Source organism: Antedon bifida, chromosome 8 (assembly GCF_963402885.1).
Source record: "Antedon bifida chromosome 8, ecAntBifi1.1, whole genome shotgun sequence".
In the NCBI taxonomy this organism is placed as follows: domain Eukaryota; kingdom Metazoa; phylum Echinodermata; class Crinoidea; order Comatulida; family Antedonidae; genus Antedon; species Antedon bifida.
The window spans coordinates 2,766,951-2,786,648 of NC_136233.1; the positions used below are offsets into that span (position 1 = coordinate 2,766,951).

General features: G+C 36.0%; 2 protein-coding genes across 4 annotated transcripts; one reads left to right on the forward strand and one right to left on the reverse strand.

Moving 5' to 3' along the window:
- Window positions 1-7,117: 7,117 nt before the first annotated feature.
- LOC144849623 (uncharacterized) lies at window positions 7,118-16,545 on the reverse strand. 3 transcript variants are annotated; one of them, XM_078706593.1, is made up of 10 exons: window positions 16,445-16,545; window positions 15,681-15,844; window positions 14,864-14,971; window positions 14,385-14,493; window positions 13,249-13,383; window positions 12,961-13,137; window positions 12,586-12,717; window positions 11,882-12,081; window positions 9,627-9,935; window positions 7,118-9,489 (listed from the first exon to the last, which is right to left on the reverse strand). In XM_078706593.1, exons 2-10 carry the CDS (start codon window positions 15,802-15,804, stop codon window positions 8,729-8,731), a joined length of 2,055 nt encoding a protein of 684 aa, XP_078562719.1. In that variant the 5' UTR covers window positions 15,805-15,844; window positions 16,445-16,545; the 3' UTR covers window positions 7,118-8,728. The 3 variants fall into 3 exon arrangements, with proteins under 3 accessions (XP_078562719.1, XP_078562721.1, XP_078562720.1); XM_078706595.1 differs by having other exon boundaries at window positions 12,586-12,705; window positions 16,445-16,543; XM_078706594.1 differs by lacking the exon at window positions 16,445-16,545 and adding an exon at window positions 16,254-16,271.
- Window positions 16,546-16,592: 47 nt separating this feature from the next.
- LOC144850141 (nuclear envelope phosphatase-regulatory subunit 1-like) lies at window positions 16,593-19,253 on the forward strand. Its single transcript, XM_078707352.1, has 6 exons — window positions 16,593-16,734; window positions 16,967-17,038; window positions 17,281-17,354; window positions 17,655-17,764; window positions 18,381-18,435; window positions 18,548-19,253. Exons 1-6 carry the CDS (start codon window positions 16,707-16,709, stop codon window positions 18,587-18,589), a joined length of 381 nt encoding a protein of 126 aa, XP_078563478.1. The 5' UTR covers window positions 16,593-16,706; the 3' UTR covers window positions 18,590-19,253.
- The last annotated feature ends 445 nt before the right edge of the window (window positions 19,254-19,698 follow it).

Here is a 19,698-nt window from a genome sequence, read left to right on the forward strand (position 1 = left end):
CGTCAATTCATCTATTCTTAGTCGTTAAATATATTTTCAATATTACAGGAATGTTCCTAATCCATCCAGGTAACAGGTGAACGTATAAATTGTTTTGTTCTGATTCTCCAAGTGTGAAAATACAACCTAGATTGGTAACACGGACTTATCGATTGTCCGGCGGCGAGGCTAGAGAATGAACTGTGATGTTATGCCTACAAACCATTATAGCACTGAATATACGTTATACGTTAACTTATAGTGCAAGCTTGTAATGGAATTGTCGTTATGATAGCTTCCGCAACTACGCCAACATCATCTTTATAATTACACCACATGTATATAATTGTGTAATAGAAAAGTACATTCACACTCGGTATTCACGGACGCTTTGTGTAAATAATGGCAACACTATATAAATGAATTAAACATTGACAATGCCGACATTAGGCCCGTTCAGACCCGGGTACGTTGGTTCAGACCCGGGTACGTTGGTTCAGGCCCGGGTAAGTTGGTTCAGACCCGGGTACGTTGGTTCAGACCCGGGTACGTTGGTTCAGACCCGGGTACGTTGGTTCAGACCCGGGTACGTTGGTTCAGACCCGGGTACGTTGGTTCAGACCCGGGTACGTTGGTTCAGACCCGGGTACGTTGGTTCAGACCCGGGTACGTTGGTTCAGACCCGGGTACGTTGGTTCAGACCCGGGTACGTTGGTTCAGACCCGGGTAAGTTGGTTCAGACCCGGGTACGTTGGTTCAGACCCGGGTACGTTGGTTCAGACCCGGGTACGTTGGTTCAGACCCGGGTACGTTGGTTCAGACCCGGGTACGTTGGTTCAGACCCGGGTACGTTGGTTCAGACCCGGGTACGTTGGTTCAGACCCGGGTACGTTGGTTCAGACCCGGGTACGTTGGTTCAGGCCCGGGTAAGTTGGTTCAGACCCGGGTACGTTGGTTCAGACCCGGGTACGTTGGTTCAGACCCGGGTACGTTGGTTCAGACCCGGGTACGTTGGTTCAGACCCGGGTACGTTGGTTCAGACCCGGGTACGTTGGTTCAGACCCGGGTACGTTGGTTCAGACCCGGGTACGTTGGTTCAGACCCGGGTACGTTGGTTCAGACCCGGGTACGTTGGTTCAGACCCGGGTACGTTGGTTCAGACCCGGGTACGTTGGTTCAGACCCGGGTACGTTGGTTCAGACCCGGGTACGTTGGTTCAGACCCGGGTACGTTGGTTCAGACCCGGGTACGTTGGTTCAGACCCGGGTAAGTTGGTTCAGACCCGGGTAAGTTGGTTCAGACCCGAGTAAGGTGGTTCAGACCCGGGTAAGTTGGTTGAAACCCGGATAAGTTGGTTCAGACCCGGATAAGCTGGTTCCTACCCACATATGTTATAGCTAACTGTGCGCATATAACCAACATTTTTCCGGGTAAATAACGAGTCTGAACGGGACCATAGAATGTGCAAAGGACAAAGCGAAAAAAACATCGTCCTAATCCAAGATATGAACTCGGGTCTTCTGGTGCTAATTTTTAAATCGTTCGTGACATCCACACGGTTATTTATCGAGTGGATTGACTTCTAGCATTCGGGCCGTAGGCTAATTGTAGCTAAGCTCCACGAATTAGCATCATTCCTCCATGGTTGACCCTAGGCGTACAAGTGTGTCGATGTATATCACATGATATAACGTTACTTATTAGGAAAATAAATATTAATTCAACTCGAAAGAGTATAATATACTTATATTTAAATAACAGGGCATATATGAGGAATTCACAGCATCGTGTCAACATAACTTGATATATACCTCGGTTGGAATCCAACTGATTACGATTTTATTATATCACGTCTTAACATCGAGTTAATATAATAAACAGCGCGGTGTTGTAATACCGTGTTGTATTATAATTTTAAATTCCATTGCTTGTTCTAATTTAACCCTGTAACTTTTCTGTTACCCTGTTTTACATAATTATTTATAAGAAAACATTTTATTAGAAAAAAAACAAGAGCATATTAAAATTAAATGAGTTTAATTACATTATATTTCAATTCATTTTTGTATATAATATTATTATTCTCTTTATGTCATGTATTTTATGTTGTTTTAAATTGTATTTTGTAGGGGTTGTGGACACTTTCGTGAGTGAGTGAGTGGCCGAGCGGTTAAGACAGTGGAACCGTAATTACGTAGCCATAACATCGGCAGGGGTTCGAGGCTCACTCACTCCATGGTTCTGGTGGTAGAACGAGTCTTCTTGGATAAGGACTATTAACCGTAGGTCCAGTGTACACATCTAGCTGTGTGCACTTTAAAGAACCTAGTACATCTTTCGAGACGAGTAGGGAGTTACCCCGGTGTATTAGTACATCACAGCCACTGATCACCAACTGGGCCCTCTGGGAGACCAGTCTTTGACTGAAGAGGTCGCCCAGTATAAATATATAAATTATTTCAATTCAATTCAATTCATGGGGCATTGTTGCTGTCGCAACCCCTTGACCGATTGTGTCGAATAAATAAATAATTTTTAAAAATTAATAAATTAAATGAAAATGAAATTAATATGTTATATATAAAAGGTAGAAGACGATGACAAAGTAAAAATTGTCTCCCAAAATCATTTAATAAATACTTTATGAAACATAGTCAACTACATAGTCATAATACACGCAATTCAAATAATTATCTTTTACTTAAATGTATAAACAATTTGATCAAGAACTCTATTAAATACCAAGGAGCTAAATTATGGAATTCAATTCATGAAGATACTGCATCTACAACTTCACAATTTAAATTAGATATGATGAACATTAAATATATATTTCATAAGACCATAAGATTGGATAAAGTGGTTTAAATAAAATTGTAGCTTTGTTTTCTTTTATTTATTATTAGTTTATGTCTAAATTTTCTTCTTATTCGTATTTAATGTTATATCTTGGGGTGGGTCATTCTGATTGAATATTGACAACTGCGAACACTTACCACGAAGGACAAAAACGCGATAAACACAAAATATTGCAATTCATTTCTACTCGGTAGGTTCGGCAAAACAAACACCAGATTTGTTGGCAAATACGGTACAATTACAAATAAAATACAACAGGAACACAACCAAATCTAACTGTATTAAATGTAGGTATTTTTAAATGGTCTTAAAACATTTTTATAAAAAAATGAATTTCAATATCGTATTATTCATATCGTTGAAATCGGTCAAAACATTAGACCATGGCCTAATATGATTTTAGAGCCACGTGCACTCTAGGGGGTAGCTTGGGAGTATGGACATAAATTAGTCCGGTAAAGAAGACACATTCACCCATGGGGGAAGGGCCGATTAACTATTTCTCACACTATTATAGATGCATTTTATAGATACAATATAAAACTGTGCTAGTAGATCAATCACTTTATTAAAGTAGAGCATTATACACAAATTCCCGGCACAAACAAGCGTTACATTAGGCCGAGTATTTAGTAGGCCTAGATATCCACGGTATAGTAAGACTGTCCCGGACAGGTAACGGACGGAGAAGAAGGGGAGATAGCAAAACAAGACCGGGCATAGGCCTACATTTTGCAAAATAAATAATATTAGATAACGACAGCAAATGACCGTATTTATTCGAATGAACCCCCAGGAGGGTTTTTAGGTGAGAGTTTATTCGAGGGAGGCATTTATTCGAAGGAGGCGTTTATTTTTTCAGCCGATTCTCGGAAGCAGATAGTATGTGGAGATACAGCACTGGGAATTGGGTGGTTTTTTTTATTCTTATTCTTTTATTGCCAAATATAAAATACATGAAGAACACGATATACACAAAAACAAAAGAACCAACTGAGTGAGCTGGCAGGGGACACAAAAGCGAACCTAATCACTGTGACTTAAGCCTGTGTTCCCCACACCCAGTTTCACAAGCAATGAAAATACCATCAAAATATATTATATACCAACATTCCAAAGTTAAGTTTAAATCATATAAATTAAAAAAAATATATATGAAAGTACATTAAATTTTATACATAGGCCTAATCATTATCGGATAACACATTTATTTTAAGTTGGTTGGGTGTTATATGGTAACATGTATAATATCACTAGTTATGAAAAATACAACACAATTAATATCAAGAAGTGATAAAATAGAGTAAAAATTGTATCAAAATGCTTGGTAAATTGTAGATCATGTCATTTAATGAATTCTACTACAAATAGGACTGTGTTGTAATACAATATATTGTATATGCATGAGTGTGGGACGATGTTATAATGGGGAGGGGGAGTTTATTCCAAACGACGTTCTAATGGGGAGGGGGAGTTTATTCAGAGCGGGGCGTTTAGTCCAAACGATGTGCTAATGGGGAGGGGGAGTTTATTCAGAGCGGGGTGTTTATTCAAATAAATAGGTCTACAGTAATGGAAAATTGGGTTCATAGCAGGGCGGGACACCTACATTTCGAATTTCAACAAAGAAAACACCCCGCATTGCGTGAAGTTCAGCACTTGTTTTATCATGTTTAGACACTCAGTGAACACCTTAGCCCATATTTCAAAACCTGGATTCGCCACTGTGGTTTGGCCAGTAGGCCTATTCCATCGAAAACAAAAAACTGTTTAGAAAAAAAGTTGTGGGAAAACTTCAAGATGTTATAATGCAAAGAAGCATGTCTTAAAATAATTCAAACCAACACACTTTCAACGTGTTTTATTGTTATCTATGGCAAATAGAATAGTACAAAAATATAATCAATTTTTCTTTGTTACGTCACTCATGCACGCTCGGATAATGACCCGACAACCTGAATAATTTCAAATTAAAAGATAAACCGATAAAATAATACTTGTGTTTGCTGTCAAGTTCTAGGTCTACTTTAAATGGTCAACACGAAAATATACATTTTATCTTCAGGGAAGAGTGAACAGTTTTCCCCATGGGAAAATGTTGCTTCTTCCATGGGCTTACAATATTCTTTGACGATGCTAGACGTTCTCTAGAATGTTGCATTCGCCGTCCTCGATGTCACCAGTACTGCGTAACGTATTTAAGTGTGGGGATTGAAGTTACCTATGTATATGGCGAATATTGTAATAGGCTTACGTAGGACCGTATGTAGGCCTATTTTACAGGGTTTTGAGACAACATTCTTTGAGGATGCTAAACGTTCTAGAATGCTGTATTCGCCGTCCTCGATTTCACCAGTACTGTATACGTAGGAATTGAAGTTGCCTTTGTATTTATGGCGAATATTGTACTACGTAGGCCCGTATGTAATCCCTATTTTACAGGGGTTTGAGACAATATTCTTTGACGATGCTAAACGTTCTAGAATGTTGTATTCGCCGTCCTCCTACTGTGCACGTCTTTACTCCATGGTACGTATAAGTGTGGGGATTAAAGTTACCAATATTGTACTATGTAGGCCCGTCAGACCTCTTTTACATGGTTTGAGACAATCTTTGTCGATGCTGGACGTTCTAGAATGCTGTATTCGCCGTCCTCGGTGTCACCAGTACTATGTACGCATACGTGTGGGGATTGAAGTTTCCTATTGTATATGGCGAAGGCCCGTATGTAGACCTACTTTACAGGGGTTTGAGACAATATTCTGTGACGATGCTCCTGACCTATTGTTTTCACCAGATATCAAATTCAATTTGTTTAATAATGTAAATACAAATATGCATAGACAATCCGGAAAAATGATCAAATAAATCAAATAAATCTTGCCTTATTGCGGTACTAAACCCCCTTTTCCAGGCTTATCGTCCTTGCTTCAAAACTATCGTTTCGTGATCAAATTTACACAGCCCCGATAAAGTACTTTATTGCGTTATCGTCGAATGTCAATGAGAAAAATAAACCAAAGAAAAATCCCATCCGAAAGATGTTCAGATAAAAGCTCTTCATTCAAGCACATTAATCCGGTTGCTGACGTCACAACGGGCAAACACAGATTTGAATATGAATGAATTTGTTAAGAACCTGGTATTATTTGTATTACTTATTTAGTAGTCTATGGTTGGAGCTACACACCTAATTGGTGACAGTGGCTTAGGCTGCTTTTGTGCTTTCCTGGCAGCTAGAGACTATATGATTTTATATTTTCTTCTTGTTTTATTATATTTTGTAAAATGTATCTTTTGCCTGAAAAAATAATAATAAGGTTCAAGGAAAAATGACTAAAAACATAAAATAAAATTGATAAAACTTTAAAAAACGATCATAAACTTCTTTTAATATGTTGTGGTTGAGCAATCAGAAACCTTTCGTTTTCACGACGCGCCGCTGTCGAGTCAAAACGTCATTCTCAAACGTCACGCTCAAAATATATGGGCATTATATGGCGTTAGTGTGTGCAACGTCTCTAATGAAAACCAGTAAAAGATGAGTTAGCCTATTGTGTGGCATACAATAGGCCTAAAACAATTATATTTGAAACTGGTCAATGACCTTTAAAACACGTGCTCATTCTGACAAGAACAAAAGAGGGCGTAACATAAAGGACACCGCACCTGCAACATTCGATCAGGACGAGATATCTTTACTAAAAAGAAAATCACACAAATAAACCAACGACTCGTTTTAATATTACAAAAAGATATTTAGAAAATAACAATGTTCTCTTTTATTAGCACAAATGCTGAAAACGTTAAAATATACAAAACAAAATCAAGTAGATATCATGATTGTATATAACAACAATTATAATATGACTGTCTCATTACGTCATGACATCTCCTGGGTCACATTCCGGCTTCTCTAGAAAGGTCCGTTCTTGTTGAGTTTCAAATTGTATCGGTGTCCGGCAAGAGGTGCATGTATTAAAGAAAATAACAATGTTCTTTTTAATTAGCACAAATGCTGGAAATGCTAAAACATACAAAACAAAATCAAGTAGATATATCATGATTATATGACAAACAATTATAATATGACCTTCTCATTACGTCATGACATCTCCTGTGTCACATTCCGGCTTTTCTGAAAAATCTGGTAGTTTTCATTGAGAAAGGTCCGGTTTTGTTGAGTTTCAAGTTGTATCGGTGTCCGGCAAGAGTTGCATGTATTTTTATTTCCTTCTCCATTTTCAGTTAACGAAAAAATAACACAAACAACAAATAATTTCGTTACAAAAACATGTTTTATTTTCTTACAGAACTTTCTTATTTTCTAAACTGCCATCAACTTGAAACTTTTCAATCTAGCAAAGCTACAACGGCTGATTTCAAGTCTAGCATTATTTACAAACATTGACAATTGCTTAAGAACATTATCACATCTAAAATTCTTCTTGGAAACAAATATTGCTTTTTACAACCACACGGGTAAGCGCAGAACTCTATAATGATAGAAACCGGAGTTGCCTCCTTGTGTTCAACAAGTGTGTAGGCCTAAACTGACCATAATTAGGAGGTAAAAAACAGCAAAAAATTTCGAACGAACAGATATCAAGACGATTCATAAAAAGCTGAAACGACTAAATATGGACATTCTGATTCCAAGCTTTTGATAAAAATCACACATTCCATAATAACGATGTTGTTTTGTATGCATATCTGCATATATAATTCAAAACTATCTTTAGTGTCATAAAATATGTATCAAACAACATGTATCAAACACGACACAATAAAGTACAATTTGTATTCGGCGTCTTCGATGTCACCAGTACATACTGATACTGGACATTCTGATTCCAAGCTTTTGATAAAAATCACACATTCCATAATAACGATGTTATTTATACATAGATAGATCTCCATAGATAATTCAAAAATATCTTCAGTATCATACACATTATATGTATCAAACATATGCATTTGTACAAAATCCGAAATTCGCAGACATTTTCCCACAATAATTTTTGCTGAAAAATCAACGGATTTTACCAAACACAAACAAATTATGGAACTGGTGTACTTTTTTATTCAAATTCAGTAAATTCAAATGATCCCTGTCGAGAAAATGGTATTTATTTCTTGACATGATTACAGGTTGACTAATCAAAACAGAAACATCACACAATATCAGTTAGCAAGAACACCTCGAGAATGTATTCGCAACATGATGACCATATTATTGTGCTAGGCATAATGATACATTTTATTACAAAAAGATACTCTATCAATTGACTACTAAAATATTGTGAAATACACATAACTGTCTTATTTAAATTTTAAAACAAATGCATACTCCATATTAAAGATAACATTCCAAATTTAAAAATCAAATAATATCTATGGCAAATGTACGTTTATATTAACATCAATGGCGTCAATAAAAACACATTTATTTTGAATATAAATAAACATTTTTCCTAAACCATATGTGTTATGTAAATCATGTAATGGTCATGTTACTATTTTTACATACAATACAGTATTTAAAAAAGCGTTATCTGTATAAAATGACTGTGAAACATCTATTTTACAATACTGAATCTAAGCCTTATCTTGAAGAAATCCAATTAGAGATATCAGAACAGATAATTTCTCCTCTACAGAATACTCTAGTAGTATAGTGGGCGTGGACAATTCTTTCTTTCTCTTTAACTTTGCATCTCTGACCTGAAACTTGCAGCTCTTGAACTTTGTAGCTCTGAACTTTGACCTTATGAACTCAGTACCTTTGACATCCATAATATGACTGCTGCTGCTGATAGTTTCCTTGTTGCTGTTGAAGATAAATCCTGAACTTTGACCTCATGAACTTAGTACCTTTGACCTCATGAACTTAGTACCTTTGACCTCCGTAATATGACTGCTGCTGCTGCTGATAGTTTCCTTGTTGCTGTTGTTGAGGATAAGAAAATCCAGTAGGTCCATTAAAAGGCTGTTGTGAAGCTGAACCTCGAGAAAATGCCATCTGGTTTTGCTGGTTGAAGTTCTGCTGACTGAAATTCTGCTGATTGAAGTTCTGCTGCTGCTGCTCTTGCATGTGCTGCTGCTGCTGGAGGATTTGCTGCTGCTGTTGTTGTAGTTGCTGTTGGTATTGTTCATAAGGATTATGTGATGACTGTCCAGACATCGATTGTTGTCCAGACATCGATTGTTGTCCAGACATCGATTGTTGTCCAGACATCAATTGTTGTCCAGACATCGACGGCTGTATAGACATCAATGGTTTAAGGCTGTCAGCAGTTGCCACTGTGGGTTTGGTGTCTGTCATCGTGCTGCCAACTAAACTTCTAAGAACATTTGGTTTTATCTGAATAAGGCTATTGAGTGCCTTCTGAATATTTGGGTTGTCTAGATTTAGGTTAGCACCAGATAGGTCTCCAGCTGCTGCTGCAGCCGCCGCTGCCGACAATTTGGGGGCGACTGGTTTGGGAGGTTCTACTACTGGTGGAGCTGGATTCACAACAGGTGATGGGCCAGAGTTGTTGGTCGTTCCACCAGCTGATGAGAACGTATTTAGGATCTTTGCCTGCAGTGCTTGTGTACTGCTGGTCGCTGGACCTTCTGGTTTAGTGGGAGGAGCTGCAACATCAAGAACTGTAAATAAGCAATTTAAAAATTAATGAAGCGGAACACTGTTATTACAGTATATTAAATTGATAAAAAATTGATAAGACTAGTTATTAAAAAAATAATACATTTTAATCTAAATGATTAAATTTTAAACTGATTACCTGGAGAAACCGTCACACCCTGAACATCCATCATTTTTTTACGGACTTGGGACAAATGATTAATTACACGCGTCATTTCAAGGACCGTCAACTGCCTTTCGTCCGCAAGTAGATTCAAAAGCTGTGGAATCGTAAGCTCATCCACGGGTTCCGGTATGATAGCTGGTAACGTGGGAGGCGGTAAAGGCTGCGGAGGAGGAGCAGCAGCAGCCATTTTTTCTCCTTTCTTTTCTCGCAATGCTTGCATATAGTTATCAAAGTTTTTTACTATAAGCTTCATCGCATCTTCTAACGGCATATTTCGATGTTCTGGTTAAATAAAATAGAAACGGTGAAGAGTTAAAATCCTGAAAAAGAAAACAGCGGAAGAAATTCATTGTTTAGAACGAATTAACGACTTACCAACGATAACTGGAGCTATCCTGACAGCATCATTTCAACACTTACCATTTTATACATTCTTACGTCATTCATTTTACCAAAATATTAAACCACCCATCTTACATATTTTTGAAATTTTGGTAAAATTGTTTGTGCCTGTATGTTCTGTAGTGTTGTACATTTTTGTTCTGTAACTTTGTTCATTTTTGTTCTGTAACTTTGTTCATCTTTATACCTAATAGATTTCAAAGTTTTTACTCGGCTTGCCGAATCCACAATTAAGTTCCAAAAACCCTTCAACATAGAGTTCGGAACCATGTCATTGCATTTTTTTGCCCACTAAATACAACTATGAAAATCTTGTATATAGTGGATAGTATTTTACAAAATCTTGAGTAAAATTTTGTACTTGCGCCAATCGAAAAAAAAATATGATTGGAAAAAATCTTCTATATTGTAAAAATCTGCGCATTTATTAGAAAATATAAAATTGAAAACACAACTATAAAAGTTTAAGTTTCGTAGGAACGAAAATGTAACACGACTATAAATTCTAAACCGCTCTTAAAATCGTACAATTTGGATTTGTAGTAAAAAGTAAGACAACTTTAAAAAATCTAAACTGCTCTTAACATGTTTTGCGCATTTCAGAATTCGTAGGATAAAGTGAAAATGTAACACGACTATAAAAATCTATTTTTAAAAAACGCTCTTAAATTGTTTTTGTAACAGGACAACAAAAAAACTAAATAACTCTTACGATATTTTCCGAATCGTAGGATAAAACGAAAATGTTAGATTATAAAAATCTAAAAAATGCTGTTTTTTTTGTTGCATATTCCGAATTTCGTAGGATAAAGTAAAAGTGTAACACGACAGTAAAACTGTAGCCTGAAAATATATAAAAAAAGCCCCTCTTAAAATGTTTTATTTCCCGATATCGTAGAATAAATATAGAAGACGACTAGAAAATCTTAAACACTAATAATATGTTTTGCTTAATATGGATTTCGTAGGATAAAGTGAAAATGTAACACAACTACAAAAATCTATTTTAAAAAACGCTATTATAATTTTTTTTTTGCCTATTCAGAATTTCGTAGGATAAAGTAAAATTATCGAATGAAATCTATAAAAAAAAAACACTCTTAAAATGTTTTGTTTATTTCCAGATTTTGTAGGATAAATAACAAAGACAGACGACTAGAAAATCTAAACCACTCTTAAAATGTTTTGTAGGATTCGTAGGATAAAGTGAAAATGTAACACGACTATAAAAATCTATTTCTTCTTCCAGATTTCGTAGTGATCATGTAACATAACACACTAATACAATCAAAATACATGCTTTAAATAAAATTGGTTTACTCACGGCTTGTACAAAGGTTTAAAGAGCAAAAATATATTTACAAACAATGTATCAATATCATTGAAACCGTGTATAAAAATAAATGTAAAGTGTAAAAAAGATTTCTGAAAAAAAAAACAACTAAAGATGAGAAAATGTCCGATCATTTTGAAAATATTACGATGACGAAGTGATCATAAAAACCAGTAACGCTTTAGCTTGTATCCAATAATGGTATTAAAACGCGAAAGTTATCAAAAAAGGTGTCGACGATTGTATAAGATTAAGAATGTGAAAAATACAAAATAATTACGTGTTTGTTGGAAAATGTATCCGAATTTTCCTTTTTAATAAAGGCCGAATCTCGAAGCATACAACATCACGCATGTGCACAAAAATAACGTGCCGATTCTGCTACTTGTACCGGTTAGAAAACTATGTTAGAAAACGATTTTTGGCCGACATGGCATTTTGTTTATAGTTGTTATATGGTTCTTCTCACATAAATAGTTAACAAAGTTCTTACCTTGAGGTGTGCCATGTAATATGTTGAGCGTTACAGAACGATGTAGTTCATGTTGGCTAGTTACGACAACGGCATACAGCACATCCCGACGAGTGACATCTTCCATGGCCTTGGCCAACGTCAGTTCCTGACTGATGAATATCATTCCAACACTTAAAGCCTGCTCCTTGAGGCGCCGTTCCACAATCTCGGCATACGCTCTGAAGATAAATTTAACGCCTTTTTAAAAAACTATGAGCAAGTTTTACTTTTCTTATTGATTAATAATCAGTTATTGATTAATAATCAATAAGTTGTTATTCATTAATCGTCAATAAGTTCAGTTATTGATTAATTGTCAATAAGTACAGTTATTGATTAATAACCAATAAGTTTAGTTATTGATTAATTATCAATAAGTTCAGTTATTGATTAATTATCAATAAGTTCAGTTATTGATTAATAATCAATAAGTTCAGTTATTACTTAATAACCAATAAGTTCAGCTATTATTAATCAATAAGTTCAGTTATTGATTAATAATCAATAATTTCAGTTATTGATTAATAGTCAATAATTTCAGTTATTGATTAATAATCAATAGGTTCAGTTATTGATTGATAATCAATAAGTTAAGTTATTGCCTAACAATCAATAAGTTAAGTTATTGCTTAACAATCAATAAGTTAAGTTATTGCTTAATAATCATTGATGCCATGTCTCACCTTTGCTGTTTATCAACCACCAATATCTCAGCATCAATTGGAGTTTCAAACTCATTAACGGGGGGAGGAGCCGGAGCTGGTGGTAGACGCCGATCGTAATCTCTGTCATACGGATCTCGTCTGTAAGGAAGACTAGAGGGTCATGTATATGATTAGCGAATCAGGTTCACAAACAGTAAAGACCATGTTAGAAAAAAGTAAACAAAGCAAAAATTAAAACTGAAAAATTATCTTCTTTCCAAGCCGATTGTTCTGAAAGGTAGAAATTAATATTCACACCCTACTAATGAATATTCAAACTGAATTAATTAATATTCATTTTGTACATTTTCAAAATGATCTAATTTCTTATTAAAAAAATATTAAAAACAATACCGGTAATCATCTCTTTCCCGAGGTAGTTCTCGATCATCTCGAAAGGCTGGATCCCTTCGATCTAAAATCGGATCGAACCTATCCCTTCCTGGACGTCTCCCGTACTGTTCAGCCGGTTCCCTACGTGAATCTGGTCTCATTCCGTCAGCGTAGTAAGGATCACGATCTCGGTCCCTCCTGGTGGATATAAATTTTTTAATGTCACATGCTATTCTGATGCCTCTTACAGTATTACTATACCGCTCTCTCTGGCTGGTATATCTCAAAATAAATAAAAACGAAAAATACCTTGCAGGTTCATCACGTCTTGGAGGAGCACGGTCTCTGAACGACGAGTCGTATGAATCTCGTATTGGAGAACGATCACGTCTCCCAGCTGGACCACGGTCAAACTCTGGATAACGATCAAACTCACGATCTCTACTGAAGAAGAAAACATAAAAATCAATATTTTATAGGTGCACATCATCCAAATATTCTAACATACACTATATGACTGTTTGTTATTATTTATTTATACTGGGTAACCTCTTCAGTTAAAGACTGGTCTCCCAGAGGGCCTGGTTATGTGTGTACTAGTACACCGGGGTAACCCCTTACTCGTCTAGAAAGATGTACTAGGTTCCTAAAGTGCACATGAGCTAGATGTGTACACTGGACCTACGGTTAATATTCCTTATCCCAGAAGCTTGTTCTACCACCAGAACTATGGAGCAAGTGAGCCTCGAACCCTTGCCGATGTTACGGCTACATAATTACGGTTCCACTGTCTAAACCGCTCGGCCACTCACTCCTTACTGCACTTTCACACCTATCAATAAGATTAGGTTCAGGTCACTGCTATCAATGGTTGAAAGCTTAACCTAACCCCAAGTGCACATTCATGGATGTAGTAGTAGTAGTAGTTCATTCTTATATAGCGCATATAAGCAAGCTCTCAATGCGCTGAACATTATTACCCCAGTCATTTCCTGATCAAACACCTATGGAAATATACTCCCATATATGCAGCTAGTAATCAGCGCAAAGTTGTGTCTTGATCTAACCGGGTTCCCAATTATACACCTGGGTGGAGAGAGGCAAACGTAAGTCAAGTATCTTGCCTAAGGATACAAGCAATGCGGCGAGAGTTGGATTCGAACCTCGAACGTCCAACACACAGCGCCACACGCCCTCACATATATACAGTAAAACTGCTTTTAATTACACTCACAGTTGAGTGGCCCAAACACTTAATCCTAAAGATCTGTCTAGACTATGTAGACAAAAAAATATGATGTGCCCATATATGAACAAAATGATGTCACATCACTACCATATTTGGGGATATCACTAGCATATTTGGGGATATCACTACCATATTTGGGGATATCACTACTTAATAAAGAGCTCAAATTTATATGCTAACATCAAACGTTTCTTACCTGTAATCTGAGGATCCTCTTTCCCGTTCCCTGCCGCCATATTTTTTATTTCTGTCATTTCTGTCTTGATCTTGATGTCGCTTTTTCTTATCAGCAGCAACATTACATTCTAAACATTTAAAAATAAAACTTAAATTATAGGAGCAACTAAATAACACATTATAAATAAATACTGATTTCAGCCATGCAATTTATTTGACAACCACAAAGCTCTGTTTACACTATAAAACTAGTTTGTGATATGCCCAAATATGGTATGATATGACATCATCATGTGGCACATCAAATTCACATAAAGTTTGATAGTGTAGACAGAGCTTTAGAGGACATAAATAAGATTTTTGGACTTAGTTTATAAAGAGAAAGTGATTTATTTATTTACAGTCTTCAAGCCTTTATGGAACAAAGTTTTTGAGCATACAGGTAGTGCATTATAGTAGGTGTATATTTATTATGTTGGCTGTTATTATAAAGCTTACCTATTCGTTTGTTTCTGTACATTGTGTTTGTCTCTCTGCTAGCAGCCTCTTGTGCTTCTTTTTCAGAGTTGAATTGAACAAAGGCATATCCTTTATGAATAGCAACTCCTAAAACAATTTATTTACAAAATAATTTTTGTTATTAATTATTGTTGTTTATTATAATTTTGTTTATTATGCTTTGTATTTGTTGTCTTATGCAATTTTATGACCCACTATACGACCCCCGGGAGAGGTGCGTCATTTGTCCGATGTGTATCATACCTTATGAATACCATGACGCACTCATGCATCAAAAAGGTGCCTTAGCTTTAGGTGACCATGACGCACCCATTTTAATTATTGTTGTTTATTATAATTTTGATGCTTTGTATTTGTTTTCCTAATGCACTTGTCAATTGTATGAGCCACTATATGAGAGGTGCGTCATTTGTCCGATGTGCGTCATACCTTAAGAATACCATGACGCACTCATGTGTAAAAAATGTGCCTTACGTAGGTGACCGTGACGCACCCATTTTGACACACTGTGACCATGTTGTTTATGATATGGTGGGTGGTAAAGTGATGGACATTGACACACCTTGTTCATTGATGTGACGTACCATCTAGGTTTTTTATGCACCCCTGCGTCAGTAATTATTTGTAAATGAGGCACCTCTCTCTCTGGGGGTCGTATAGTGGGTCATACAAATTAAAAGTACATTAGTGTTAAGGAAGTTCACCTTGTATGTAGCAACAAATAATACACAGTTTAGTAAACTTCTGATATCAAATCATATCACAAACTTTTGTAGAAAAATAAATGCTTTCTTACCCACTACTTTTCCGTAGACCCTAAATTTGTTGGTCAAATCTTGTTTGCTTGTGATGTCGGAGTTCAGGTTACCAACAAAGACTCGGCTAGTGGCCCCTTCTTCGCTCGAGATGTCAAAGTTCATGATACTTAATATTTGCCTAGTTTAAGTGTTAAAGTTCGATCTAAAGTAAGTAAATAAAATCACAAATATGTTTAGTAAATAAACGTATGCATATAAAGGTTCACTGTCTAGCTAGCTAGACAAGGTGTACAACCAGTACCTCATTAATTTTGTTTAGTTTTACAAATTTCCTAGTAATGATTGCCTGCAAGCAGTTTTATTAATATTAATAATAATAATTTAATACTTAAATCCTAGTAGTAGGCCCGATAGGCCTGTATTTATTATTATTAATCCAATCCGTATGTATACATTTTTAATCATCACTCGGGAAACTACTGGCGCCGTTAAGTGTTAAGCCCAAGAATGTATCACCGTCTTCGATTCGCGCGCACACACACACGACAACAACATAGGCCTCTCTGGTTAGAGACACGATGGCGAGCTAGCTAAGCCTAGCCTAGACCTACCGCATCATGGTGGATCTCCTTTTCTTAATTGACTTAAAAACTCACAAAATAATCTTTAAATTTAATAAAAAACACACTGTCATATAAATCAATATTCATATTTGAAAGTAGTATACACAAATATGTATATTTGATGAATAAAGGGTCATATTTTACAACAATTATTTAGGCTGATTTGACAAAAAACTTACCAATCATTTATTGAAGTATGATGCCCCGTGGTGGTCAGCGCGATACACAACTCTTTCTCTCTAATCAGAATACACGTGCGTTGATTGGTCATATCTATTATTTCGACAAATCAGATGGTACCTACTATCGAGTACGACAGAGATTCTATGTAAATTGCGCCCTCAACAACGGAAACAAATCACACAGTAAAAAGAGAGCGAAAGAGAAAAGGGAACATTTTTAGATGAAAAGTATCGATTTTGACGTTTGTATATAGTCAGAATGTCAAAAGATCAAATACAGACTGAAGGTAAATATGTATAACAATATCCTTAATCTTATCTCGCTCCGATTTTGCAGGACTAGACTAGTAAGGCTTGAATCAGTTGAGTTGGTGGTGTGGACTAGCTAGGCCTCCTACCGTACATTCAGCAGAGACAGGAATGTGATGGGTGCCTCCCTGGTGACCTTTCTGCTGGTGATGATAGACTATGGATGGGCCTGGCCTTTTAATGATTGTATTGTTTTTTTTTATATAACAGATCTCAAAGCATTTGAAAGACGATTAACTGAATATATTACATTTCTTGGTCCATCAACTAGAAAATGGCGAGGTAAGAGTTTTATATTTATTTACATTCATGAATCATATGATATAAATAATAGAATAGGCATTAGGCCAGACTAGTTAGACTTTCCTTTACCATATACCATTTACATAGTGGGCATAAGCCCTACTATAATATGCCTACATGAAATAAAAATAATAAATTCAAGAAATGCATTGATTTGTTTACAATCAATAGTATAATGTGTATTTACAAAATTTAATAATTTCTCATTATTTTGTTTACAGTTTTATTAATCGTAGTTACCGTCTGTACAGCTGTCGGAGCTTGGCAATGGCTGAAAGATGAAAACACTCGACAGGTACAATATCAGCTGTATTCATCAGTAGGCCAGGTTCTTTCTCAAAAATACACAAATACATTTATTCTTAAGCTCTGTCTACACTATCAAATTAGTTTGACAAAAAAAGTGTGATGTGCCCAACTTTGTATACCCAAGTATGGTAATGATGTGACATCATCAATTTCATATATGAGCGCATCAAATTTTTTTGTCACATCAAGTTTGATAGTGTAGACAGAGCTTTACCGAGGTTTTTTTCGAGAAAGGGAATCACCAGCGTTTTATATTTATCATAAATTGTTATTTTCTTTTGAACAGGTCTCATTTGTGCAATCGTTACAAAATCATCCGTTCTTTGCCTTTAGTTGCGTGACGCTGGTTCTCCTATTTTTGTTTGGTATTCATAAAAGAGTAGTAGCACCAGCGATGTATCCTTTTTATTAATATTAAATTCAGTAATTGTTGTGTTTTAAAATAAAAATGTGATATCAAATAATATGTCTCAAAGCCTCTAATAAGCACTTTACATTATTACCCCGGTCATTCGATCAAACACGTATGGACAGCTCCCTCCCATAATATGCTGCCAGTAATCAGCACATATATACCTACCAGGTACCCATTTGTACACCTAGTTGGAGAGAGGCAAACTTACATAAAGTGTCTAAAGATGTCTTAATGCTCAAAGCCTCTAAGCACTTAAATACATTATTGCCCAGGTCATTGCATCAAACCCATATGGACAGCACCCTCCCATAATATGCAGGTAGTAATCAGTGCAGTTGTGTATACCTACCAGGTACCCATTTATACACCTGGGTGGAGCGAGGCAAACGGTTGTAAAGTGTCTTGCTTAAGGACACATTGCAATGAGCGTTGGTCCCGATCCAGCATATACACTGGACCACGCAACCATACAAATAGCCTATTGATGTACACAGCCATTCCAATATTTTGCAGTAAGTTCTTACAAAATAATGTGGATATTTATTGTTGAAATCAGTGTTCAGTACAGTACCAAGTTTTTCTTAATGTTTAATGAAGTATAACATCACGATGCCGACTAGTCCTCGGAGACTTTACCATGTCATGTGATGATGTAAGTATTGTCCAATCAATAAGTAAAAAAAAATCAATAAGTAAAAGCAAACATCACTAAAGAGGAAAATTTTGGTTTTTTCTTTCTTTTGATTAATTTTTTTTTCTGGCAGACTGGAAAATTGATCTTGAAACCAAATCGACCAACCACATGACACATCTGAAGTGTGATCTATGCAGCTGTTTAAAATCATGTTAGAAAATACGAGGATGTTTCACTGGCTTGAACTTTGACCCATCTATTGCAAAAAAACACTAAATTGTACATGATTCATAAACTTTTGGACATTTCAAATGTCTTGACTTACTATATTAAGCTCTGTTTACTTTGGAAAAAAAAGTGTTGTGAAGGTAGTGATATGCCCGAATATGGTAATGAAATGACATCATCGTGCCCATATATGGGCACATCACTTTTTTTGTCACATGAAGTTTGATAGTGTAGACAGAGCTTAAGGTCGGCCTATAAAAATGAATAAAACTGTTTACCTTTTTGCTTGAAATTGCGTCAAGTTTGGATAGTGGACTTTATCAATACTCATGAACAAGTGTGTTAACACAGAAGATGAGCTGGGCCGGTTAAGTAGTCCTACTACTGTACTTTAAAAGAAAGGTTATCTTGGCAATACGTTACTTGTCTGTGTATAATGTTTCTAAGATCCTTGACTTTTGAAAAAAAAGATAAGGTTTATAATGAAACAAATTGAGATTAACCAGTGAAGATATGTTAGATGTAAATATTGTATAAAAGTAAACAGAATTTTAAAAGGATGTTATCTAAGCTAAGTTTTTTTTTCTAATTAAACTTTTGGTTGTCCAGATTTAACTATTGTTTTGAGGGTATTTTTAAAAGAAGCATACTGTTCAATAAGGTGTAGGGAAAAATGCTGTGTTGGGCCATTCCCCTGGTTTGAAAATGGTATAATCCAAATGCAAAGTTCGTAAATATAAGTACAGTAGTTCACAGCGCAAGGACGTAAACGCGTTGGACCAATGACAAGCAACAGTTAAAATAATCCATCGCTTGTGATTGGTCGAATCACTTGCGTTGCGTCTTTTTGTTGTGTCTATAGTGGGAATGAAACGAGGACACGACACATTGGGAGTCCAATACTGTGTCCCCTTAATAGGTTATCTCTCACGGGATTGGCTATAGTGTTCACACATATTTTCCTCACGGGAAGTGTCCCCAATAATATAGCAAAACTGAGCATGATTCACATTTAAAACTCTAAAGTTAATCAAATGCAATTTGAATTTATTA